Source organism: Mesocricetus auratus, unplaced genomic scaffold (assembly GCF_017639785.1).
Source record: "Mesocricetus auratus isolate SY011 unplaced genomic scaffold, BCM_Maur_2.0 Super-Scaffold_100691, whole genome shotgun sequence".
NCBI lineage: Eukaryota > Metazoa > Chordata > Mammalia > Rodentia > Cricetidae > Mesocricetus > Mesocricetus auratus.
This window is the reverse complement of record NW_024429267.1, coordinates 55,996,397-56,024,117: the sequence shown is the minus strand read 5'-3', so window position 1 is coordinate 56,024,117 and position 27,721 is coordinate 55,996,397. Positions and strand designations below refer to the sequence as shown.

Genomic DNA, 27,721 nt, shown 5'->3' with positions numbered 1-27,721 from the left:
TGACTCCCTCTATAATGGTATCTCTTTTCTTGCTCTCCTCTGTTGTTCCCCCGACTCAACCTTTTTCTCCCCCATGTCCTCCTCTCCCCTCAGCTTCTCCCCCTCCCTTTTTCCTGGCTCCCTCTCCCCTCCCCGCATGCTCTCAATCTGCTCAGGAGATCTTGCCTCATTCCACCTTCACTGGGATACCTTGCATATCTCTCTTAGTGTCATTCCTGTTTCCCAGACCCTCTGGCAGTGGGATTGTAGGCTGGCACTCCCCTGATCCATGTCTAAAATCCATATATGTGAGTACATACCATGTTTATCTTTTTGTGACTGGGTTACCTCACTCAGGATGGTTTCTTCTAGTGCCATCCATTTGCCTGCCAATTTCAAGATACTGTTGTTTTTTTTCCACTGAGTAGTACTCCATTGTGTAAATGTACCACATTTTCTGTATCCACTCGTCAGTTGAGGGGCATCTAGGTTGCTCCTGGATTCTGGCTTTTACAAATAATGCTGCTATGAACATAGCGGAACAGATGTCTTTGTTGTATGAATGTGTGTCTTTTGGGTATATGCCTAAGAGTGGAATTGCTGGGTCTTGTGGTAGACTGATTTCCATTTTCCTGAGGAATCTCCATACTGCAAAATGGGTGTATAAGTCGGCATACCCACCAGCAGTGGAGGTGGTGGAGTGTTCCCCTTTCTCCACATCCTCTCCAGCAAAAACTGTCATTGGTGTTTTATATTTTAGCCATTCTGGCAGGAGTAAGATGGCATCTTAGGGTTGTCTTGATTTGCATTTCCCTGATGGCTAGGGATGTTGAACACTTACTTAAGTGTCTCTCATCCATTTTAGACTCCCCTATTGAGAATTCTCTATTTAGTTCTGTAGACCACTTTTTAATTGCATCCTTTGGTATTTTGGAGACTTGCTTCTTTGTAAATTTTGGAGATTATCCCTCTGTCAGATATGGGATTAGTGAATATCTTTTCCCATTCTGTGGGCTGCCCTTTTGTCTTGTTGACTGTGCCCTTTGCCTTATAGAAGCTTCTCAGTTTCAGGAGGTTCCATTTATTAATTGTTGATCTCAGTGTCTGTGCTACTGGTGTTAAGTTCAGGAAGCAGTCTCCTGTACAAGTTTGTTCAAGGATACCCCCCACTTTCTCTTCTAAGAGGTTCACTGTGACTGGATTTATGTTGAGGTCTTTGATCCATTTGGACTTAAGCTTTGCACATGGTGATAGACATGGATCTATCTGCAGTCTTCTACATGCCAGCATCCAGTTATGCCAGCACCATTTGTTGAAGATGCTTTCTTTTTTCCATTGTATAATTTTAGCTTTTTTTGTCAAAAATCAAGTGTTCATACATGTATGGGTTAATATCAGAGTTTTCAATTCGATTCCATTGGTCTACCTGTGTATTTTTGTGCCAATACCAAGCTGTTTTCAGGACTGTAGCTCTATAATAGAGCTTGAAGTCAGGGATGGTGATGCCTCCGGATGTTCCTTTGTTGAACAGGGTAGTTTTGGTTATCCTGGGTCTTTTGTTTTTCCCTATAAAGTTGAGAATTGTTCTTTTAAGTTCTGTGAAAATTTGCACTGGGATTTTAATGAATCTGTAGATTGCTTTTGGCAAAATTGTCATTTTTACTATGTTGATCTTACCTATCCAAGAGCATGGGAGATCTTTCCATTCTTCTATTGTCTTCTTTAACTTCTTTCTTTAAAGACTCAAAGTTCTTGCGATACAGGTCTTTCACTTGTTTGGTTAGCATTACCCCAAGGTATTTTATATTGTTTGTGGCAACTGTAAAAGGTGATGCTTCTCTGATTTCTTTCTCAGCCCTTTTATCGTCTGTATATAGTAGGGCTATTGATCTTCTTGAGTTGATTTTGTATCCTGCCACTTTGCTGAAGGTATTTATCAGCTGTAGGAATTCCCTGGTAGAGTTTTTTGGGTCACTTATGTAACCTATCATATCCTCTGCAAATAGTGAAAGTTTGACCTCTTCCTTTCCAATTTGTATCCCCATGATCTCCTTTTGTTGTCTTATTGCTCCGTCTAGAATTTCAAGTACAATATTGAAGAAGTATGGAGAGAGTGGACAGCCTTGTCTTGTTCCTGATTTTAGATGAATTGCTTTGAGTTTCTCTCCATTTAGTTTGATGTTGGCTGTTGGTTTGCTGTATATAGCTTTTACTATGTTTAGGTATGTTCCTGTTATCCCAGATCTCTCCAAAACCTTTATTCTGAAGGGGTGTTGGATTTTGTCAAAGACTTTTTCAGCATCTAGTGAGATGATCATATGATTTTTGTTTCTCAGCTTGATTATATGGTAGATTACATTGATGGATTTTCATATGTTGAACCATCCCTGTATCCCTGGGATAAAACCTACTTGATCATGGTGGATGAGTTTTCTGATGTGTTCTTTGATCCGATTTGCCAGTATTTCATTGAGTATTTTTGCATCAATGTTCATGAGGGATATTGGTCTGAAGTTCTCTTTTCTTAGTTTTGTCTTTGTATGGCTTGGGTATCAAGGTTATTGAAGCCTTGTAAAAAAGAGTTTGGCAAAGACCCTTCTGCTTCTATTGCATGGGATACTTTGAGGAGAATTGGTATAAGTTGATCTTTGAATTTCTTGTAGAATTCTACACTGAGGCCATCTGGACCTGGGCTTTCTTTTGTTGGGAGACTTTTGATGACTATTTCTATTTCCTTAGGGATTATACATCTATTTAAATTGCTTATCTGATCTTGATTTAATTTTGGCAAGTGATATCTACTCAGAAAATTGTCCATTTCCTTTAAATTTTTGAATTTTGTGAAGTACAGGTTTTGAAAGTATGATCTGATGATTCTCTGGATTTCCTCAGTGTCTGTTGTTATGTCCCCCTTTCCATTTCTGATTTTGTTAGTTTGCATGTTCACACTCTGCCGTTTGGTAAATTTGGATAAAGGTTTGTCTATCTTGTTGATTTTCTCAAAGAACCAACTCTTTGTTACAATGATTCTCTATATTGCTTTCCTAGTGTCTACTTTATTGAGTTCAGCCCTCAATTTGATTATTTTCTGACATCTACTCCTCTTGGGTGAGTTTGTTTCTTTTTGTTCTAGAGCTTTAAGTTGTGCTACTAATTCTCTAGTGTGACTATTCTCTAGTTTCTTCATGTGGGCACTTAGAGCTATGAACTTTCCTCTTAGCACTGCTTTCAAAGTGTCCCACAAATTTGGGTATTTGTGTCTTCATTGAATTCTATTTCTAGAATTTCTTTTTTTATTTCTTCTTTGACCCAAGAGTGGTGGAATTACACGTTATTCAATGTCCATGAGTTTGTGGGGTTTCTGCAATTTGTGTTGTTGTTGAATTCTAACTTTAAAGCATGGTGGTCTGATAAGATACATGGAGTTATTCCAATTTTTTTGTACATATTTGAGGGCCTCTATCATTTTCATGAAATTGTTTTTAAGGTCATTCCCTTCTGTTTCATCCTCATTGGGGTGTTCATGTCTTTTTTTTTTTTTTTTTTCGAGACAGGGTTTCTCTGTAGCTTTGGAGGCTGTCCTGGAACTCACTTTGTAGACCAGGCTGGCTTTGAACTCACAGAGATCCACCTGCCTCTGCCTCCCGAGTGCTGGGATTAAAGGCGTGCGCCACCAACGCCCGGCTGGGGTGTTCATGTCTTGCTGGTGTAGAATCTCTAGACTCTGGCGGTGTCATATTGTTTTTCTGTTGCTGAGTGTGTTCTTATATTGTCTCTTTCCCATCCCTTCTTCTAGTGGGTACAGAAAGAGCCTTTTCCTCTCCTGGTGGGTAGAGGACCAGGGTTCCCTTTCGGTGGGTGCAAGCAAATCCAATACTCTCTGGCTTCAGCCCTCTGCCTGGAATGGGAGCATGAGTAGACCCTAGCCTTTGCTTTTTAAAAGTAGATTTAATAATCAACTTTTATATCTCATCATCTGTATACTTTTTAAAAGTAGACTCAATAATCTACCTTTTTAATCTCATCATATCTATATCTTCTCTTTTTAAAACAAAAACAAAAACCTTGAATCTAATCCCCTTTGTTCAACACTCTCTCTGACCATAAACAACATTTTGTAACCAATTTCCCTAAACAACGAGAAATATCCATTATCTATAACCCATTGAATGACCAAAAACCACCCATCCTACCTCTTGGGAATGTGGGCATTGTGTTCTTAGGTTACTTCCTGATGTCTGGAGGGCAATGACATCTTTAGAGGATCTCAAAAAGAAAAAAAAATTGGTTAATTGTCAAGCTGTATCATTTGTTGTCCAGTCTCTGCATAATGGTAAAGTGAGGGCTTGTCTGTGAGGCTGGATCATCTCAGTTGACCTCTCGAAATTGTTCAGAGCAGTTTGTAGTCCAAAGCCAATCTTTAGTTGGAGTTGTTCAGCTCAATGGTGTCGTCATAGTCCTTGCGAAATTGTGGGTTCCATTTTCTTTTTTGTTTTGTTTTTATTTTATTTTTTTGTAACACCAAATGTTAGATTTTTTCTTTTTTTCTTTATTTTTTTATTTTAATTTTAAATAGCTTGTTTTACATGTCAATCCCAGTTCCCTCTCCCTCCCCTCCTCCCATACCCCCATTCCCCCACATCCTCCTACCCTATTGCCAGTTCCTTCCGCATAGGGGATATCTAGAGTCTATCATTTCACTCAGGGTAGGGTCCAGGCACTTCCCTAAGAGTCCAGGCAGAGAGAGCAACCCTCTTTGTGTTATGGACACACGATGTCTGTTAGTATTCGAGGGATAAACACTGATCCACTGCTCGGGACCCTATAGGTAGCCCAGGCCTCCTCATTGACTCTCACATTCAGGGGGTCTGGATTGGTCCCATGCTGACCTCCCAGCTGTCGGTCTGGGGTCCAAGAGCTCTCCCCTGTTCGGATCAGCTGTCTCGGCTGGTTTTGCCAGCCCATTCTTTGCCAATTTGCTCATCACTCCTCTCTCTCTGTCGCTGGGTTCCTTGGGTTCTGTTCAGTATTTAACTGGGTGTTTGCCTCTGCTTCCATCAGTCACTGGATGAAGGCTCCTGGATGGTTATAGACATCAAGTTCACTATCAGGAATGGGCATTTGAGGTGGTCTCTGCACTATTGCTTAGCTTGCCAATTGGTGTCATCCGTTTAGATCACTAGAGGTCACAATGGTGCCTGATCTGTCTTCTAACCTATGATTCCCTCTTCCCCCTATCCTACCCCCCCTAGTCACTGTTCCTCCACGACCTACTCTCTCTTCCACTTCTCCCCCTCTCTATTTCCCAGGTCCCCCTCTCCCCCACCCCTTGCGTGTTCCCCATCTGTTCAGAGGATCTTGCCTCATTTCTCTTCTCTTGGGTACCATGCATATCTCTTAGGTTCTTTCCTGTTTCCCAGACTCTCTGTCAGTGGAAGTGCAGACTGGCACTCTCCTGATCCAGGTCTAAAATCTATATATGAGTGAGTACATACCATGTTTGTCTTTTTGTGACTGGGTTACCTCACTCAGGATGGTTTCTTCCAGTGCTATCCATTTACCTGCCAATTTCAAGATTCCATTGTTTTTTTTTCTGCTGAGTAATACTCCATTGTGTAAATGTACCACATTTTCTCTATCTACTGTTCAGTTGAGGGGCACAGGATTTGTCCTGTGTTAACAGTCCTGGCTGTCCTGAAATTCACTTTGTATATCAGGCTGGTCTTAAACTCAATGAGATCTGCCTGTGTCTGCCTCCCATGTAGTGGTATTAGAGGTGTGACCTCTGCCCTGCTGGGATTCCATCATCTCTTTGGAGACTTCAGAGATCCCATTAGGTCAGATTATTCTTTTTCCTGATAACTTTTTCCAGGTAGTTGCCTCCTCTTTGGATGTTTATTTTCCCAAAGGTCTTTAAATTCTTCAAGATGGTTGTTTTCGGTTTGTTATTTGTTTTTTTCGAGACAGGGTTTCTCTGTGGCTTTGGAGGCTGTCCTGGAACTAGCTCTTGTAGACCAGGCTGGTCTTGAAATCACAGAGATCCACCTGCCTCTGCCTCTAGAGTACTGGGATTAAAGGCGTGTGCCACCACTGCCAGGTTTTTTTTTTTCCTGAAAAGACAAAAACAAAACCCTTCCCCAACCCTAACTTTGGGGAGGTTCCTAATCTAATCCTTACCAAATTTGATCTATAGCTTCTTCTGAGTTTTTTGTTTTAACTTCTAAAGTTCTTCTGTCATCCAGAACAATATGTTTTCTTTCAATAGGCATTAGATTATTTAATTGTTCTGGGAACGAGTTTTATCCACAATGGCAGGAAACAAATGAACCAGTTTTGGCATAAAGGGCTTTTGAGAGCCCCTCAAGGCAAAGGATTACCTTGATAATCCTTTGTTGACCTACATTCCTTTGTCCAATACCTGCCATTGTCACACATTCTGCATAATCTAGAAGAGAGGGCCTTTCTGTTTGGATTATGTTTGTGAAAAGAGTTGTTTCTAGAAATGCCTTGTTTACTGTCCCTTTTCAGGTGACTTTGTCTGCTACAACTAAAACATCTGACATTCGATTTTTCTTTACACCTCTTGAAATCACCTCTCCTTACCCATGTCTCATCGTCATGGCCATGATCTTCAATATTAATTGTTTCTCGGATCCAATCCTCCAAAAGTGCTGATTTTGCTTTTAAAGGCTTAATTATCCTTTTCCATTGGGCATTAGCATTTTCAAAAGCCATAGTTTCAGTTATTATTTTTCTAGCATCTGAGTCTGGTAATCATTCTCTTGACTGCTAAATGACAGTCTTTGTAAGAAATCTGTGGATGCTTCCTTTGGGCCTTGTATAACTTTTGTAAGTGATTCGATTTTCTTCCCTGCTTCTCCAATTCTGTTCCAAGCATTCCAAGCTGCTGCACGACATAAACCCAAGTGTGATCATCATATTGACATTGCTTTTCTAAAGTAGCACAATTTGCTCCAAGAATTTGATCTTGGGAGATATCTATATCTCTACCTTTAGCCTTTTGATCAATGTTCTTAGCCTCTTCTTTGAACCAGGAAGTCCATTGTAAATGTGATTGAGGCTCTAGGACAGCTTTAATCAAGTCTATCCAGTTTACAGAGATAACTCTGTTATACACAGACCACATGCTTATCATCTGCTTCACAAATGGTAAATGGATGCCGTATGAGACCGCAGCTTCCTTGAATTTCCCTAACATTGTCACAGGCTTCCAAGTAGCTCTTCTACAGCCTTCTTCATTAGATACTTCCTGTAAAGTTATTAATGGTGGTTCTCTTAAGACCTTAGAGTGTTCATTTTAACATTAAAATGCAATGCTGAATTTGGTTCTCCATGTAATTCTTCAGTCTGGGTTTGAATATCTCTATGACCTGCTTCAATAAGTTTTTCTAAGGCCTACATCATAGCACTCATATCAGCTAACTTTTTTAGAGATAAACCAAGAATTATCAAGCCAACAACAAAGGTTATCAAAATGATCATTAACAGTTTGTCTAGCCGGGCGGTGGTGGCGCACGCCTTTAATCCCAGCACTCGGGAGTCAGAGGCAGGCGGATCTTTGTGAGTTTGAGGCCGGACTGGACCGATAGCCTCCAAAACAAAACAGAGAAACCCTGTCTCATAAAAAACAAACAAACAAACAAAAAACCAGTTTGTCCATCCCTGTTAAGTTGGTTATTCCTTCATTTACTTTTTCCATTTTTAAATCATCCATTATGTAATCAAAGGCAGATCTAATTTTCTCCATTTTAATAGTGTTTTCCATTATTTAGTGTGGAGAAAAAAAACCTTTTTAAAAATCTAATCCCCTTCTTTAAGAATTCCCAGTAAACTTACCAAATGTGCTAATAGTGTTGGTGAAGTGTGAGGCATAACTTATCTGATCCGAGAACTAGCTTGTGGCCTTGGGCTGTAGGAAAGGCCCCGAGTTTGTGTGGCAACTGAAGACTGCTTAGAAAAGCTACCACCCAAAATCCCACACCTTCTCAAAGGCTTGAGGAAAAAAACGAAAGAAAGGCTGGTGCCTGAGGCCTCAAAGTGGCTTTCTCTTGAATTTGTGCTTTAATGTTGGGTGTCAGATCTCTCTCTCTCTCTCTCTCTCTCTCCCTCTGTCTCTCTCTCTCTCTGTCTCTCTGTCTCTCTGTCTCTCTGTCTCTCTGTCTCTCTGTCTCTCTCTCTCTCTCTCTCTCTCTCTCACACACACACACACACACACACACACACACACCACCCAGAGTCTGGTATTGGGGTTCAAACTTCAAGCTGAAGATTAGAAAACCAAAGTAATGGGGGATCATTAGCTCTTACCACTACCTGAATGGGCTGATTCTGCTGCCTCTCCTCAGCATGGCTGGAGGATCCTGAGACTGAATGTCTCCCTGTCCTCGGTGTGACTGGAGATTGAGTGCCTGATACTGACTACTGAAGACCCTGCTCCTGTCTTTTATACCCCTCTAGTGCTGGGATCTCAAGTGCTGAGATCGTCTTTGTGTGAGCTGTTTCTCTTTAGGACTGGATCAATCCTATGTAGATTTGAACCAACCTATAGTTCAATGTCATTTTTCACAGATTTTTAAAAAATGTCTGAAATTGGTGGGGAAGCACCAAAACCCCTGCTTAGCTGATACAGCCTAAGCAGAAGGCAAAGCTGGCAGCATCTTGTGTAAATCAATGTAATAAAGCAGAGGACTCAGAAATAAACCCATGCCACATGCTTCTTCAGTGCCAAAAATGTGTATCAGAGAAAAAGTCTCTTCAGCTGACGGTGCTGGAAAAAAGCCAAGATGGACATGTAGAGCGATAAACCAAATAGCCATATCTCACTCTGTATGAAAATTAATTCAAAATGGGTCAAGGACCTTGTGAGACCTGAAGACCCGTTAGACAAGAAAATGTAGAGAAAACACTTCAAGACACAACTGTAGGCAAGGAATTTCCATAAAGCAATTCACCAGTAGAAGAAATGATTACAAGATTTGACAAATGGGATTGTTTGACCTTAAAAAGCCCCTGTATAACAAAGGAAATGATGAACAGAATGCAAAAGAGAAATCTGTGCTGTGTGTACACTGAACTGGGGGTAATTATTCATAGTATATAAAGAACTAAAATCACTTCCTGTCCCCAAAGAGCAAACAATGGATGGGCAAATAAATTCAGGCATTTCTCAAAAGAAAAAATGACTAATAAATATGTGAGAAATGTCCAATATCTTTAGTCATAAGGACATTAAATCAAAACTACATTGAGATGATGCTTCACTCAGAACAACTGTTATCAAGGACACAAGTCACAACAAATGCTGGTGACCTCATGGAAAAGGAGCCTTTAGACGCAGCTGGTGGGATCACATGTTCAATGTGTGGGGCACATGGGCATGATGTGAACTCCACAGGATTTGGACAGCTTCACCCTTACAGCATTGCTATGTGACCCTACTGCTCTAGGCTGAATCTGCTCAATGTGTGTGGCTTTAACGTTTTGTGTTCTGGCCATCTTTAAATTCCTGGGGTCTCCTTACAGCCTCGGTATCATCCTCATTGCTTAAGTTATTGTTTAGTCAACAACTGCCTGAACAGACTTCAACCCCAAAAACACACAGTGGGCTAAATGCATTTTGCATTATGCTATGGTTACAAGCTCATGGGATCCAGGGAGTAGAATGTGGTGGTTTGATTAGCAATGGCTCCCATAGTAGACTCCTGTGTTTGGACGCTTGGCCCATAGGGAGTGGCTCTTTTAGGAGGTGTGGCCTTGCTGGAGTGGGTGTGTCAAGTGGGAACAGGCTTTGTGGTTTCATGTGCTCAAGCCATGCCCAGTGTGGGAGACAGTTCACTTCCTGTTGCCTGCAGCAGCGCTGTGTCTGCCTGCACGACGCCACGCCTCCCGCCATGACGATAATGGACTAAGCCTCTGAAACTGTAAACCATCCAGTAAAATAGTTTCCTTTGTAAGGATTTCTGTGGTCAAGGTCTCTTTACAGCAATAGAGACCCAAACCAAGACACATAGTCTGTCCTCACCCACTTTCCTTGGCTCCACCCCCCCCCACCAAATGATCTGGTAAGTTCAAATTCTGTATGACTACAAAGCCAGGACCCGCAGAGATCATTCCAAGGTTGTCCATCAGTTGTGGAGGTAGTTGGTCCTCCTTTGACCATGGCTGAAATAGGCTTTCAGGTTTAGAGTGTCTGAGCACAGCAAGACATTCCCTTGCGTTGCTCTGGGGGCGGGGCATCCTAGCACTCTCTTCTCAAAGCAAAGCCTTTCCAATGAGTTTACAAATGTACACCCTTGAACACGGAATGGGAGGGGCCAGTTCTGAAGCTGCTCTCAAGGCATCTTTCTCGTGTCCCAGTGACGATAAGAAATGGCACTAATCTCTCAGTAACTACGCTTTCAAAGTGTGGCACAACGTGGAATGTTCTTTACTGGTCCGAGCTTTTCAAATCCTTGTACCTCAGTTTTCATTCCTAAGCTGCATGGTAGACCTACCTGAAAGCAGCCAGCAACGCGTACCTGTGCCATTGCCTGATTATGTACTGCCGTGAAATTTCCTTTATCAGAGTCCTCAGTCCTTTGTCTTTGAACTCAGCATCACAAAGTCGCAGAACAGACTGAATATAGACGAGCTGTACTTGTTTTCCAGAGTGTGACATGGGTGGATTCTAGTCTGGTCCCTCATGCTTCCCTTACACCAGAAACCTCATAGGCACAGCGCTGACTGACAGAGGCCCTGCCCCCTAGCATGACCTCTGAACTCCAGGTTGACCCTGTCTTCATTGGCCACTCTGTCCTTGATTACCAGGATCTGGGGGAATGTATTCCTATCAGTGTTCTGGTCTTTGGTGCTCTTACCAGAACAATCCACAAAGCTGTTTAGAAAAAGACTGCATATTTGCCTCCCTGAATCCTACTCTCCTAGGCAAAGACTTATAAACCACTTGACCAGATGCTGTAACAACCACTATCCTAATTCTCAATGCCACTTTTGGTGCTCATTGGCTTTCTGTACTGTGACAACATACTTGACAGGAATAACTTAAAGGATGAAAGATGTATTTTGGCTCATGTTTTTGGAGTATTCCTGATCACTGGGCTCCATTTTTATGGTCTTGTAGTTAGGCCAGACGATATAGAGATAGATAGATAGATAGATAGATAGATAGATAGATAGATAGATAGATAGATAGATAGATGGGTGTGCTGGAACAAGGATGCCAGCCTGGTGATATTCTGGAAGCACAGGGATAAAGATGGGGGCGCAGTATCTCCTCCGAAGGCATGCCTTAACTTGCTCACTTCTGTCAAGTAAGCCCTACCTCCTAAAGGCTGCACTTGCTCTCAGTGGAACCTTTGAAGTGGTTCCCCAAGCCTTCCACAGATGAAGGGATGCATTTAAATGTCAAACCATAACACCTCCTTAGGAACAGCCAGTTGAAGAGGTGTGACAGGTAGGGCTCAGAAGACTGGGTTAAACATTAATGCAGCTGTCATCACAGCCCAGAGCAGCAAGTGCCCCAAAGCCAAGTTTCAGACCTGCCTGGTGTTCCTAGAGCAAGGCGTGGCAGCAGACATGGCTCACTTTGCACAGGTCCTAGCTGAAGTGGGAGACTTTGGTCGCTTCCAGGCACAGGTGACCATCCTGATGGGCATCCCCAATTTCCTGTCTGCATTCTTCGTGTTTGGCCAGGTCTTCATGGTCCTTGATGAGCCCCACCACTGCTCGGTGTCCTGGGTCAAGAACCTCACTCTGAACCTAAGCGCTGCTGAGCAGCTGGCAGCGAGCATACCCAGCGACACAGCAGGCAGACCTGAGTCCTGCCTCATGTTCCGGCCGCCCCCTGACAACGCCAGCCTGGAGGACATCCTCAGCCACCGCTTCAATGAGACACAGGCCTGCGACTCAGGCTGGGTCTATCCCGAGAACAGGCCTCCGTCCCTGAAGAACGAGGTAGGAGAGTCTGTTGTCTGTGTGCTCACTAGTGTGGGGGTCTGTCGCTGTTCTCTCTGAGCCTGCGCCTTCGCATGCCCTCTGTAGCCCTGCCTCTGTCTTCAGGCTCGTATGTAGCCATCTGTTGCCTGTCATCCGTGTTTCTCTTTGCCCTCTGTCTGTGGCCCGTCTCTCTGATTTCCTGTCTGCTTCGCGTGGCTCCCATTGGTGTTTCATTTTTGCCTGTCTTTTTGTGGACCTGGTGGCACCGAGGTCCCCATAAACTGTTGATGGAGAAGAGGTGTTTTGCAGAGAAGAAAAACAAAAGGGAGCCTGGCCTCAGGCAATCGGTGGTGTCTGGGAGATGGATCCTTCCCTGGTGCGTTAAGGAAGGGGATCTGGGCCGCAGAGGCCAGAGGGGGAGTTTGCCACGATCATAACTTCCTTTAGCTGTCATTGTCTATTTGTGTGATGCCCTTGAAAATAACGCATGCATAAAAATTGGCAAGAGACGGGGCGACGGCTCGGGGCTGAAAGTGCGCGCTAAGTCTGGGTCCACAGCACCCATGTAAGAAGTTTACGCCACACGCCCAGCCTCTGCTCCTCTAGTCTGTATCCGCCAGTCCCTTTGTCTCTCAGAGTCTATCTGCAAGCCTGCCCGGCTGTGAGTTAACTTATTCCAGAGACTTCTAATCTTACGTGTCTAATGTGCACCCTCTGCCTTCCTATTTACCCATAATGGTCCCTACTTTCCAGCTTCCTTCTCGGTCTCTTCCTGCCTGTTTCTCGCATTCTGGAGAACACGTCAGACCCTATGACTCTTGTGTGGAACCAACCATTTGCTTCTACTAGCTCTCTTCTCAGAAATTCAAGCAGGGAACCCAACTTCTGCAGCTGTCCCGGAGTCCCAGCGGCCCCCAGAAAGCATCTGTGTCAGGGCTGAAGGACTGAGGCAGACTTGGAGGAGATGACTTAGCCCAGTCAGTATAGCACGCTGATGGCAGAGCCAGGCTGCCATGCTGGATTCCCACTGCCTAGCCCTGCCTTTCTTTACAGCATGAGAGCACATACGGAGAGTCCAGAAACCCAGCGCTGTGGGCTTCCATTATATGGAGAGTCCAGAAACCCAGCGCTGTGGGCTCCCATTATATGGAGAGTCCAGAAACTCAGGGCTGTGGGCTCCCACATATGTGGGCTCTCTGTGTTTTCATCATGTTTATGGTTGTAGATCTCCATCCCACAGATTAAACATTCACACACATACCCCACATGCTTGTAAAAATATTCAGCTTTGGAAGTCTCTGGAGACAATGTTTTAACCGAAGTGAAACATTCACTTTTTTGGATGGACTGTAATCTTTCCATGTCTGGGGGTATGTCCTTGCTGGGCTTCTCCTCACTCTGTCACGCTGCCCCCTCACCCAGGGGAGGTAGGTGGCTTAAGGACACTCCTAATCACTGGCCTGGAAGACTCTAGGCTTCTCCCTGGCTCCCTGGAATCACCTCATAGTACTTTCTGACCTTGACTATCCCTCAAAAGTTTGGGGTTCACTTACGATCGCACTGAATTCCTCGGCCCAGCTGGTCAAACAGCAGCATCTTCAAGGCCCAGTGAACCTTCTGGATTGCTGCGTCTACTCTACGCCTTGTCTCCATGTGTGCTGAACTGCTGCGTCTACTCTAAGCCTTGTCTCCGTGTGTGCTGAACTGCTGTGTAATTTCACCCAGCCTAACCCTGGCAGCAGGCCTGACTCCTCGTGGCCTGAAAGCACGTAAGAGTCTCTACTGTCCCCTCATCTAGCACTGTTCCCAGTTCCCTCTGTCCCCAACCTTCGGCTGGGTCCCTCGCTGTCAGGTTCCAAGCCTACACTGAACACACAAGACAAACAACTAAAGGGAACAACCACTGAAATCATGGGCTCAATCCATTTGATGTATCCTTGTTCTTAAGTTGTTTTACTGTTTTTATGTATGGGCGTTTGCCAACTTGTGTGTGTACCACATGCGTGCCTGGTACCTGTAGAGGCCAGAAGACGACATCAGAGTCTCTGAAGCTGGACTTACAGGCGGTTTTGAGTTTCCATGTGGGTGCTGGGAGCCAAGAGCAGCCAGTGCTCTTCACTGCTGAACCACATCTCCAGCCCCTGATGCATTGTTTCTAAGTACATTTATTTACTGTGTGTGTGAGTGTGTGTGTGTGTGTGTGTGTGTGTGTGTGTGGTATGTGTGTGTGTATGTGTGGTATGTGTGTGTGAGTGTGTGAGTGTGTGTGTGAGTGTGTGAGTGTGTGGTATGTGTGTGTGAGTGTGTGTGTGTGTGGTATGTGTGTGTGTGAGTGTGTGAGTGTGTGTGTGTGGTATGTGTGTGTGAGTGTGTGTGTGTGTGGTGTGTGTGAGTGTGTGAGTGTGTGTGTGAGTGTGTGTGTGGTATGTGTGTGTGAGTGTGTGTGTGAGTGTGTGTATGTGTGTGAGTGTGTGAGTGTGTGTGTGTGGTATGTGTGTGTGAGTGTGTGAGTGTGTGTGTGTGGTATGTGTGTGTGAGTGTGTGAGTGTGTGTGTGTGTGGTATGTGTGTGTGAGTGTGTGTGTGTGGTATGTGTGTGTGTGAGTGTGTGAGTGTGTGTGTGTGAGTGTGTGTGTGTGGTATGTGTGTGTGAGTGTGTGTGTGGTATGTGTGTGTGAGTGTGTGTGTGTGGTATGTGTGTGAGTGTGTGAGTGTGTGTGTGTGGTATGTGTGTGAGTGTGTGTGTGTTTGGTATGTGTGTGTGAGTGTGTGTGTGTGTGTGGTATGTGTGTGTATGTGTGGTATGTGTGTGTGAGTGTGTGAGTGTGTGAGTGTGTGTGTGTGGTATGTGTGTGTAAGTGTGTGAGTGTGTGTGTGTGGTATGTGTGTGTGAGTGTGTGAGTATGTGTGTATGTGTATGTGTGTGTGTGGGGGGTGTGTGTGTGTGAGTGTGGTGTGTGTGTGTGAGTGTGTGTGTGTGTGTGTTGGGGGCATTGGTCACAGCATGTGTTTGTGAAGAAGGCAGATCTATATCCTACTATGTGAGTTTTGGGGAATGAACTCAGGTCTTCAAGTTGGTGTCTACCCCATGAACCATCTTGACAGCCTACATTTGGTGTTTGAAAAAGTTTAATCCTTTTCTTCATTTGTCAGTGAAAGAAGTTAAAAGCTAACTTCTCTCTCCAACAGCAAGTAGCCACAGATTCCATTGAAAGGTACCTCTTGGGAAAGAGGAGGGGCAGGATGGGAACCATCCACTTTAATGAGTCCATCAGACTCTGGATCTGCTCTTGGGCAACAGTCAAGTGAATGCATTGTTAAGTACAGTGCTCACCAGAAGCTCGTCTTTGACCCTGGAGGCCCAGGGGCATCAGTCAGGTGAATGCATTGTTAAGTGCAGTGCTCACCAGAAGCTCGTCTTTGACCCTGGAGGCCCCGGGGCATCGGCGCTTGCTTACCTCAGAGGCACAGGCTGGTCCTTCCACGGGCCTCCGAATAGTCTGTCTCTGTGTGTTTGGCAGTGTTCTGGCAAGGGCCAGCTTTTGGGAAATCTCTGATGTGGTGGTCTTCTATGTCTTCTTGACAAGCTTATCAATCAGAGGGGTCATCCCTAAGATCAGTCTGGGTCCTCGCAATGAAGAGAACAAGTAGACAGTGGCAGACCCCTTTTCTTTCTCAGTTTTGAAGCAGCACAAAGAGGTCATGGAAATACTCCTGTCTGCGGGTACTCAGCCACCGCTGTCCCCCGTAGCCCCCTAGCCCTAGAGCACCAAACACGGCAAGATTCTGTGAGTCTCCACCAATCTTTGACTGCACAGCAAGATGGCTCATCAGGTCTCCAAGCCTGGTGATTGTGATTCAGCCCACACAACAGGCAGAGGGACTCAGCTCCTGTAACTCGTCCTCTGAGCTCCATATACGTGCTATGGCATGCACGTGTGCACACATGCATAGGCACACTCACACAGTAAATGAGAAGGAAAAAAAAAACAGTATGTCCTCACATGGAGACTGGTATGTCGTATTGGACATGGGGAGACAGTGATACCATTGCTTAAAACAACTTGCTTGATGGTCTGTGTCCTGATCACCTGGAATTGTGACCCCCCCTTTATCGAGCCATTGTCTAGGTCAGATCAGTTTGTGGGCATGTCTCTGAGGCATTTTCTCGATGACTTATTATGTGAGAGGGCCCGGCCTACCGTGGGAAGAACCATTCCTAGGCTGGTTGGTCTCAGCCGGATAAGGAAGGTGGCCCGAGAGCCAGTAAGCAGCAGGTGTCTGATTCAGGTCTTACCTTGAGATTCTCGCGTTGACTTCTCTTGATTATGGACTGTAACCTATGGACCAAGGGAGCCATTTTTCTCCAAAGTTGTTTCTGGCCACAGAAAAGCAAAATTGCTACCAGGATAGGATTGTTGCTGGGCTGAACCTAACTGTGTGGTTTTGGGGGTTGCGGAAGACTTTGAAACTTTAAGTGGAAAATTCACCAAGTGCTCAGAGCTTTACTGGGCTCTTCTGTGGGAGCTTGGAAGGTAATGTTTCAAGAAAGGCATGTGGTGGGCGCATGGCCTGTGAGGTCTTGTGGTTGTGTCATGTTAGATTAAGAATGCATGGAAGTGAAACCTTTGCTGTGAACAGTGGATGCTGGTCAGCTGGGACTGAAAACTCAACTGTGAATAATAGAGACCACCATCGCTGAGGTGACTCCTCTCCTCGGAGTCAGCACACAGAAGCTATCTATGGTCTGGGGTGGGGCATGACTGCATCTCAACCTGGTAGATGAACTTGGCGATGTGTAAGAATCTCCCGTGTGGTTCTGATTTTGAAGGCATGAGAAATGCAAAATTGAGGGGGGGTGGGTTGTGACGAGCAGCTCAAGCCTGGAACCGTGTGGCAGTGTTGGAGTCTCTAAAGAGAATCCTGGAGAGGCCGTTTAGTGTAGGTTAGCCTCAGTTGCAGTGGAGACCCCAGGGTTGTAGGGGTTGTGGAAAGGAGTTGACACATGGCACCGTGAAGTACAGTTGGAATCCTAGAAGAAAGGCCAAGGGAAGCCATGGCCGAAGGGACAGCCTCAGTTGCAGAGGAGACCTCAGAATACGGACAATGCCAGGAGCATGGGATGGCTACCAAGGACAGCACCACCAAGGACAGCAGCGTGTATGGAGTGGAGCCGGCCTGAGCCCACAAGACCAGGCTAGCAGTGTGTGTTCGGATGGTGGAGCCAAGGAAGTGGGCCTTCCCAAGCCGCCTGGAGCCCAGACGTCCATGAGTGAGCTCCAGATGTTGGATGTCCAGCTTCTTACACTGTTGGGTTAGGCTTTGCTTTGTGGGATTATTCCTATGGCCTGGTTCCTCTCTTTGGGAAGTAAGGAAGCATACAACTTGTTTTTTATTTTACTGGAGCCCACAGCTGAGAGAATTTAAATTTTCAAAGAGACACTGAACTTTTAAAACCCTGGAATTAGCCGGGTGTTGATGGTGCACGCTTTTAATCCCAGCACTCTGGAGGCAGAGGCAGGCGGATCTCTGTGAGTTCAAGACCAGCCTGGTCTACAGAGTGAGTTCCAGGACAGCCTCCAAAGGAATACAGAGTAACTCTGCCCGGAAAAACCAAAATAAATAAATCCCGGGAATAATAAACAAACATACAAATAAATAAATCAATAAAGCCCTGGACTGAGGGAGTTTTAAGGTTGTCCTGTTTTGTTTTTTTTTTTGTTTTTTTTTTTTTTTTGTTTTTACGAGACAGGGTTTCTCTGTATTGTTTTGGAGGCTGTTGGTCCAGCCTGGCCTCGAACTCACAGAGATCCGCCTGCCTCTGCCTCCGGAGTGCTGGGATTAAAGGCGTGTGCCACCACTGCCAGGCTTTTTTTTTTTTTTTTTTTGGTTGTCCTGGGTTGACTTATGATGTTGACTTAAGATCTTGGGGACAAACCAGAAAGTCATAGTTTAATAACAGGTGATGTGTTTATACATTAAATTGAAAGGGATGATGTGTCCTGGCTATTTTTATTGTCAACTTGACACAAATGAAATTCACCTGGAAATGGGGGTTCTCCATGGGGGCCTGTGGACACGTCTGTGGACATATTTTATTGCTAATTGATTGTCCTCTATAGGCAATACCACCTCTAGGAGGCAGTCCTGAGCTGTGTAAGAGAGGAAACTGAGAGCCTGGGAGCAGGCTAGCAGGCAACCTTGTTCCTTTCCTGGCTCATGGCGCTGCCCTGAGTTCCTGACTTGACTTTCCCCAGTGATGGACTGCAACCTGTAAGCTCAAATAAACCCTGCACTCCCCTAAGTTGTTTTCGGTCGTGGTGCTTATCACAGCAACAGAAAGCAAACGAGAGCTGTCTGTTTCCCTGAGAATGTTTGTATCCACTTTACATCACATTTGACATTCAGCTGAGCGTCACCACTCAGAGCCCCCTCTCTCTCTGTCTCTGTCTCTCTCTGTCTGTCTGTCTGTCTCTCTGTCTCTCCACCTTCTCTTTCTAGTTTGTTTGTTTCTTTTTTTGAAACAAGGTTTCTCTGTGTAGCCCTGGATATCCTGGAACTCACTCCGTAGACCAGGCTGACCTTGAACTCACAGAGATTCACCTGCCTCTGCCTCCCGAACGCTGGGATTAAAGGTGTGTGCCCCAACACCTGGTTTCAGAGGCCTCTATCCTTAGTCATTAACTTAGCCTGTGCTGGGCAGGCTAGGCCTTGGGTAGCCTGTATACCCCACAGGCTACCTCTCACCTCAGACTCTGCAGGCAATGCACACCTTTGCCACCTTTGGAACGTGTGTGCTGTTCCACGTGGTAACCCAAGCTCTATTCCAGAGCGGCACTCCCCAAGGAAGGGCTCTGGGGACCAAGCGCCTCGCTCTGAGCAGACCATTTCCTGTCGCCAGGGGCTTCATTTTCAGATGGAAGCACAAACCATGCTGATTTGAAGAGAGCGTGTTTTCTGAAAGATTGTGTGCCCTTGGGGATGTTTCCCCTTCTCAATGTGCCTTTGCAACATTGCCTGGATACCAGCCTCAGTACGACGAAAGCATGCCCTGTCCGCAGGAGCCGACGAGTAGAAGTGGAGCCACTACCAGCGAGCCACAGCGGTGTGGTTTGTCCAAGGACCAGAGGCGTCTGAATGGGAGGGGAGGAAAAGCAGGAGAGTGGCCTTCTTTAGAGGTCTGGAGGCATGAAGTGCCAGCACCGCTGAGGGATGCCGGTATAAAAGTGTCTGCGAAATAGGGAGGAACCGGCTCTTGGAAGGCCTTAGAGGCAGTGCCAAGGAGTTGGGGCCTTCTTCTAAAACCCCAGAGAGCCATTAATAGTTAGGGAATGGAGAGGGAGACGTGGAGGGATGCGCTTTAAGAAATCGGAGTGGGGTTCTGTAGGCTGCCACAGGGAGGGTGATGGCCGGTATCATTCCTTGCTGTCTTCCACTGCTGCCTGAGACTGGGCACTCGGGTGTTGTTGCTCCTGAATCTGCAGGGATATAAACTAAGGGGAGGAGCGCATGGTTCCAGAGCTGAAGCATCTGCAGGGATATAAACTAAGGGGAGGAGCGCATGGTTCCAGAGCTGAAGCATCTGCAGGGATATAAACTAAGGGGAGGAGCGCATGGTTCCAGAGCTGAAGCATCTGCAGGGATATAAACTAAGGGGAGGAGGCACATGGTACCAGAGCTGAAGCATCTGCAGGGATATAAACTAAGGGGAGGAGCGCATGGTTCCAGAGCTGAAGCATCTGCAGGGATATAAACTAAGGGGAGGAGCGCATGGTTCCAGAGCTGAAGCGTCTGCAGGGATATAAACTAAGGGGAGGAGCGCATGGTTCCAGAGCTGAAGCGTCTGCAGGGATATAAACTAAGGGGAGGAGCGCATGGTTCCAGAGCTGAAGCGTCTGCAGGGATATAAACTAAGGGGAGGAGCGCATGGTTCCAGAGCTGAAGCGTCTGCGGGGATATAAACTAAGGGGAGGAGCGCATGGTTCCAGAGCTGAAGCGTCTGCAGGGATATAAACTAAGGGGAGGAGGCGCATGGTTCCAGAGCTGAAGCGTCTGCGGGGATATAAACTAAGGGGAGGAGCGCATGGTTCCAGAGCTGAAGCATCTGCAGGGATATAAACTAAGGGGAGGAGCGCATGGTTCCAGAGCTGAAGCGTCTGCAGGGTTATAAACTAAGGGGAGGAGCGCATGGTTCCAGAGCTGAAGCATCTGCAGGGATATAAACTAAGGGGAGGAGCGCATGGTTCCAGAGCTGAAGCATCTGCAGGGATATAAACTAAGGGGAGGAGCGCATGGTTCCAGAGCTGAAGCGTCTGCAGGGTTATAAACTAAGGGGAGGAGCGCATGGTTCCAGAGCTGAAGCGTCTGCGGGGATATAAACTAAGGGGAGGAGCGCATGGTTCCAGACCTGAAGCGTCTGCAGGGTTATAAACTAAGGGGAGGAGCGCATGGTTCCAGAGCTGAAGCGTCTGCAGGGATATAAACTAAGGGGAGGAGCGCATGGTTCCAGAGCTGAAGCGTCTGCAGGGTTATAAACTAAGGGGAGGAGCGCATGGTTCCAGACCTGAAGCGTCTGCAGGGTTATAAACTAAGGGGAGGAGCGCATGGTTCCAGAGCTGAAGCGTCTGCAGGGATATAAACTAAGGGGAGGAGCGCATGGTTCCAGAGCTGAAGCATCTGCAGGGATATAAACTAAGGGGAGGAGCGCATGGTTCCAGAGCTGAAGCGTCTGCGGGGATATAAACTAAGGGGAGGAGCGCATGGTTCCAGAGCTGAAGCGTCTGCAGGGATATAAACTAAGGGGAGGAGCGCATGGTTCCAGAGCTGAAGCGTCTGCGGGGATATAAACTAAGGGGAGGAGCGCATGGTTCCAGAGCTGAAGCGTCTGCGGGGATATAAACTAAGGGGAGGAGCGCATGGTTCCAGAGCTGAAGCATCTGCAGGGATATAAACTAAGGGGAGGAGCGCATGGTTCCAGAGCTGAAGCATCTGCAGGGATATAAACTAAGGGGAGGAGCGCATGGTTCCAGAGCTGAAGCGTCTGCAGGGATATAAACTAAGGGGAGGAGCGCATGGTTCCAGAGCTGAAGCGTCTGCGGCTTGCTGTTTGTGTCTGCCAGGCTCTGTACCCCAGCAGCTTGGTGGCCACCGGCACAGCTCCCAGTCATCCTAGCCAACCTGGACCGGGAGCTTCCTGCATTACAGCCACTGGTCCGGGCGGTGGCCCTGAGTGAGAGTTCTGGTATTATAGATGGCCTGGTCATACCGGGTAACACCACAGAGTCTATTTTATCCCCATTTTTGCACAAATGGAGAACAAGACATAGGCAAATTGGCTGGCAGACTCAAGGTCACACAAAGCCATTTAGCTCTGACCATGGAGCCTGGTGGCAGCAGGACCCCATTGATTTCATTTGTTTTAAATGACGTCTTGCTTTGATGCAATCTCTAGCCACTAGTCAAAAACCCAAGCTGTCTAGAACTGGGGAGAACAACAGTTGAGCTCCCTGCCTGGCCTTGTTTCATTCAGCCGCAGTTAGGGCACCACCCACACGTCCTGCAAGTCCTTCGGAAGGAGCTGCTGTCCTCGAGAAGTGAGTGCAGTGACTCCTGGGCTGTTAATTTCTTGCTAAGTTATTTAACTGGTGATCAGCTAGCTAGGTGTAAGTCTCAGCTCATTTATTCATTAACCCATTTCCAGCAAACATTCTCTTAGCCTTCACTTGGTTTCATACTCTGCATACAGCAATAAACACATGTCACCTCTACAGGCTGCCACATGTCACATCTACACGCTGACATATGTACCTCTACACACTGACACGTCACCCCTACACGCTGACATATGTACCTCTACACGCTGCCACATGTCACCTCTACACGCTGCCACATGTCACCTCTACACGCTGCCACATGTCACATCTACACGCTGCCACATGTCACCTCTACACGCTGCCACATGTCACATCTACACGCTGACATATGTACCTCTACACACTGACACGTCACCCCTACACGCTGACATATGTACCTCTACACGCTGCCACATGTCACCTCTACACGCTGCCACATGTCACATCTACACGCTGCCACATGTCACCTCTACACACTGCCACATGTCACCTCTACACGCTGCCACATGTCACCTCTACACACTGACACATGTCACCTCTACACACTGACACATGTCACCTCTACACACTGCCACATGTCACCTCTACACACTGACACATGTCACCTCTATATGCTGCCATCTGGCTTTGGACCAAGCGTTTCTAACCAGCCAGGGGTCCTGAAGGCAGCTTTAATGAGTCCCTCAGACTCAAGATAAATGATAAACAGGTGTTTAGTAGGGAACAGATAAGAGTGAACACCCGCCTCGGTCTTCCTGCTCCTGAAAACACAGCCTCTGTCCTTCCCATGCTCTCTGCAACCCAAGAGCTCGAGCCAGCCCCTCCTCTACTTTACAAGGGGTCACTTAGGTACATCTGAAGCCACGCCCCTAAGATTTGGTTACCACTGCAAGTCCACTAGCAAAGCAAGATGCCACTACAGAGTCTTTTTGTTCAATTTGGGGTAGCAATTATGAGAAGGCGAAAGACAGATCTTTTCAGTGTTTTCAGCCTTAGGGGTGGTTAGTTTTGTCAACTCGGTTGGCTGAAGAAACATCTAACAGGCACGCCTAACCTTTTGACATTGTGATGCATATTATTGTCTACCAAGTTCACGCTTGTGCAATCTAATTACAGGCATGAGTGGTGCATGCCTTTATCCCTATCCTTTGCATGAATGTTTCGGTAGGAACCCTCGCTTTGCTGGCACACAGGGAAGAGCCCTCACAGGGTGGGTTCCCACCTAAGCATTCATGCAAAGGGCTCAGAACTCTCACTCAGGGCCACCGCCCGGAAGGGTGGGGTCAGTGTGCATGTAGTAGACGTGTATGCAGGGTAGGTATGTGGATCCGCAGACTCTCTACTTGGTATTCCGGGTGTGGTCAGCCTGTCTCTAGGTGGGTTGACATTTCCCCAGGGGATCTGCATTCCTCTCCTGACTCCCTGTGTGCGTATGTAGCTGTCTTGACCAGAAGGCACGTGCCAGAACTCTTTAGCATTCTGATCAAGCTGTGGGCATGTGAAACTAACTGGACGTGGTCGCATGTGAAACTTGGGAGGGCCTGTTTGTCAGGAAGCAGAGGTCTGTCAGAAGTTTCCGAATTTTACATTTTTAGTGTTTCAGTGATTTTACATGCATTCTCTATACCAGAAGAAATATTCACCAGTTTTATGTATTAAGTAATTAAGTTCAAATAGTTGAATAGTATTTTTTGCCCTAATGAGTAGTTGTTTTAGAAATGAATGCACATTAATTGTGATACATGCCTGTAATCCCACACTCAGGAGGTAGAGGATGAGGAGTTCCAGGTTACCCTGTCTACAAAGTGAGTTTGAGTCCAGCCTGGGCTACATGACACCCTGCCTCAAAATAAACAAATGAGAAATTGAATATACACTGTACTGGTTAGTTTATCATCAACTTCACAACCTCGAGTCACCAGGGAAGAGGAAACCTCGGCTGAGGAATTTCCCAGGTCAGACCCACCTGGGGCCGTGCCCGTAAGATTGTATGGGCCGATAATGGATGTGGGAGTGCCCAATACATATTGGTGATCCTATTCCTGAGCAGGTGGTCTGTAGTGGCATCTGGCCTTGCCAGTGAACTTGTGGTGGCGGCCACACCCTTTGGGTGTGGCTTCAGGTGCAGACATGACCCATTATAAGGCAGAGGAGGGGCTGGCTCACTGACTCTTGGATTGCATAGAGCATGGGAAGGGCAGAGACTGCATTTTCTGGAACAGGAAGACGGCGGTGGTTGTTTACTCCCATCTGTGTGACTGCCTCCCTAATAAACACCTAGTCACCATTTATCCCCGGTCTGGAAGACTCATTTAAACATTGCCTTCAGTGGTCTTGGGCTGAGCATGAGCCGGTGAGTGAGCCGGTTATCAGTCTTCCACCATGGCTCCTGCCTCTGCTCCTGCATCAACCTCCTGCTCTGGCTTCCCTCAGCGATGGATTATGACCTGGAGTGTTAACCAAATAAAACCATCTTGCTTTTAGTCATGGTTTTTTTTTTATCATAGCAACAGAAGGGAAAGAAATACCCTATTTAGTTCTCTAGAATGAAACACGTGAAGGGGACGTCTGTCACGCAGCGGGCACACAGCTTCTCCGTCCTCCAATACTGCCGCCAGCGCTTTCGGTTTCATGTGGAACTGCGTGCTACCTTTCAGAAAAGCAACTGCCAAACTGTGGAAAAAGTGTACCCGGTGTTGGGCTGTGAATTCGTGGGCGGGTGGTGGTTCACACTGCATGGAATTCAAAGACCCCCCATGACACTTCAGTTTAGATTTTTACCTGTCCCGTGCCCACTGTGTTGACTGTGAGGTCCCTTGGCTCACGCTGTGCGAAATGTGGGGGCCCTAGGTAGTGAGGCTGGAACTGGGTACCGCGTTTTGTTTTACACGAGTATTTTTCTGCCTCAGTTTGACCTGGTGTGTGACCGGAAGACTCTGAAGAGGACCTCACAGTCGGTGTTCATGGCTGGACTCCTTGTTGGGGCTCTTGTCTTTGGGCCAGTCTGTGACCGGTATGTGCTGCTGGTCCGCATGCTCTAGGCCCCTGGTTCTGACTCAGTTACCCCCCCCCCAGCCTCGCTAGTCATGAAGTCCACAGGCTGCCTTCCAATGGGCTCTGTGGAAGCCCCATCTCCTCACTCTGAGAGAGCCAAGGACACGGCTGCCTGGGTCTCCCTTGGGCCAGCCCTGGGAAGGCCTCACTTCACAGCCTGCTCTTCCGTTAACTCAGGATTGGCCGCAGACCCTCCCTCCTGGTGCAGCTGCTTCTGTCTGCCATCACAGGCATGGCCACCGCCTTTGTGTCCAGCTTCGAGCTGTATATGGCCCTGTGCTTTGTCTTGGGTACTGCTGTCGCTGGATTTTTACTAAGTACCAATGTCCTCCGTGAGTATCTGGGCCCCAGCGCCTTCTTCCTTAGAGCCCCAAAATTGCCTGTGGGGATGGTGTCAGTCGAGGGCACCTAAAAAGGTCACAGCAAAGTTCCCTGTGCTGGCACGGACTCAGACCTCTGACAGTGGCATTTGGGGATCGCAGGGGTGGGGTGGGGGGTGAGTGGGCAGATTCCGGCTCCGTCGCAGCCTTTGTTCTCAGTTTCAGAATGGGTGGGGCCGTCCTGGAGAACACGAGCCATGGTCCTGGCCCAGAGCAACATTGCCTTTGGGCTGATGGTGCTGGCCGGCCTGGCCTATGGTGTCCGCAACTGGAGACTCCTTCAGATGATAAGCACCGCCCCGGTCTTCCTGCTCGTCTTCTACTTCTGGTAGGGAGACCCTTGTCGGTGACAGCCCACCCTTTGCTGGGACCGCCGTGGCAGGGTGCGGGACGCAGAGCGGGAGCCCGTGGAGCTTGGGTGGGAGGCTCAGTGTGCACTGGAATTCTGCGAGGCCACACGGGGCTCAAGACCCCAGCATCAGAGCCTCGTGTGGTTGACAGGGTTTTACCAGAATCTCCACGGTGGCTCCTCTCCCAAGGGAGGACAGAGGAGGCCAAACAACTGATCCAGAAGGCAGCCTCAGTGAACAGGCGGCTCCTTCCTCCAGAGCTCCTGAGCCAGGTACCTGGAAGCAGACACAGGCTCACCCCTGCCTCCAGCCAGCCTCTGTGCCTGTGTCCCCGCCACTCACTCTGCCTTTCTTCTAGCTGGTCCCCGAGCAGACAGGCCCCTCAGGGAACACCCTGGATCTTTTCAAACACCCTCACCTCAGGAAGGTGACCCTGATTCTCATTGCTGTCTGGTAAGTGCTCAGGTCCTTGTCCCTCAGTGAGGACAGAGCCAGGGGACTGCTGGTGTCACAGGAGGGATGTGTGTCGTGGGAGGGTGGACAGAGGGTCTGTGAATGTGGTGGCCTCTCCCCTGGTATGAGCTCATTAAGCCAGGCTGTTCCTGTAGGTGTGACTTGATGTACACCCAGCAGTGACAAGGACACTTGGGTACCTTGTAGGTTTGCGGACAGTCTGGTGTACTATGCCTTTAGCCTCCAAGTGGGGGACTTTGGCCTGGACATCTACCTGACGCAGGTGATATTTGGAGCAGTGGAGGTGCCCGCCCGCTTTTCCGGCATCCTGGTGATGGAGAAACTGGGTCGCAAGTGGAGCCAGTTAGGGTCTCTGACTCTGGCTGGTGTCATGTGTGTCCTCATCATCGTCATCCCGGCAGGTACCAGGCTGTCGTCCTCCCTACCAGGGCTAGCCCCTCTGCCACCGTCCCCTTCAGGACTAAGGGCTCCCCAGGGCTTGGGTATACCGGGTGAGGCCCGTGAGTAGACAGGGAGGTATGCGGGCTTAGCTGATGGCGTCCTTCCCTCTGTGTGGCTGTCTGCCTTCTCCTCCAGGTCTCCCCACGGTGGTCACCGTGCTGGCCGTGGTGGGGAAGTTTGCCTCGTCTTCTGCCTTTACCACTTCCTACGTGTACACTGCTGAGCTCTTCCCCACCGTCATCAGGTAAGATCCCCTGGGGTGACTGTGGTCCTCTTCCCCCGGGGGAACCCTACCCAACCCTCTGGCCCTCTGCCACCAGCCACAGGCAGCCAGTGAGCTGCCTACAGGCCTGGGCCACTGGAAGTCTAGTGCCGCTCACCAAGGGCACAGAACCCTGGAGGACAGATGGACATAGGCGTGCCATGGCCCTCTCAGAGCCAGAAGGGAGCGCGGAGGAAGGCGTGGCCCGGGAGAGGGGCGCTCAGAAGTGGAGAAGGTGTTTGGGTCTCTAGGAGAGTGGCAGACAGGGCTTGCACGCTAGGCAGGGAAAGGTGGCTGAGACCTGGGTCCTCGCATCTCTGGGGTGAGTGCAGCCTCAGCGTGCTCTGCTTTCCCTAGGCAAACAGGCATGGGGCTGGTGAGCATCTTCTCCAGGATTGGCGGCATCATCACACCGCTTGTGATGCTGCTGGAGCAGTACCACAAGGCGCTCCCCATGCTCATCTTTGGCAGCCTCCCCGTCGGGGCAGGCCTGCTGTGTGCTCTGCTGCCTGAGACACGGGGCCAGACCCTGAAGGACACCATCCAGGACCTGGAGCAGGGGCGTCCCTCACGGTGAGCATGCACTCGCTGGACCTCACGCCAGGAGCCCTGTCCCTAGGGCCAGGTGTCCCGTCACCATTACTCTGCCTGCTGGCCAGCATGGTCGCCCTCGGAACCACTGGTAGCCGGCTGGCTTTAGAGAACATTCCCCCTGCTTTGACAAGGGGAATGGGAAGAGCAGTCGGGGACCACGCGTTAGGCAGCTGCCAACTGTGCTCTGTTCCCTGTAGGTCCCACATCACAGCACCCCAGAGGAAAGGAGTGGAAGCCGCAGGAAGGACCTCGAATATGAGGATGACTGTTGTGAACAGTTCGTACTTCTGACTGTGGCCACTAAGAGCCAGGCCGTCAAAAGCAGAGGACTGCCCACGCCATCTTCTGGGTCTTGTCAGGGCACATAGGGGCACAGGGACCAGACGGCATAGTTTACGTTCCGGAGCCCTACGGAAGCTCAGGGACCATACCCCTCCCCCATCTCATACACCCACCCCACCCCAGTGCACCCCTCCCCCTCCCCATCTCATACACCCACCCCACCCCAGTGCATCCCTCCCCCATCTCATACACCTACCCCACCCCAGTGCACCCCTCCCCCTCCCCATCTCATACACCCACCCCACCCCAGTGCACACCC

General features: G+C 48.0%; 1 protein-coding gene across 1 annotated transcript; it reads left to right on the top strand.

Annotated features, from left to right (window-relative positions):
• Positions 1-11,310: 11,310 nt before the first annotated feature.
• Slc22a13 (solute carrier family 22 member 13) lies at positions 11,311-27,563 on the top strand. The gene is made up of 10 exons (XM_005082349.4): positions 11,311-11,952; positions 24,475-24,578; positions 24,797-24,951; positions 25,159-25,327; positions 25,501-25,621; positions 25,708-25,802; positions 26,010-26,224; positions 26,400-26,508; positions 26,884-27,099; positions 27,318-27,563. The coding sequence occupies exons 1-10, from the start codon at positions 11,575-11,577 to the stop codon at positions 27,409-27,411; spliced, it is 1,656 nt and encodes a 551-aa protein (XP_005082406.1). The 5' UTR covers positions 11,311-11,574; the 3' UTR covers positions 27,412-27,563.
• Positions 27,564-27,721: the final 158 nt, after the last annotated feature.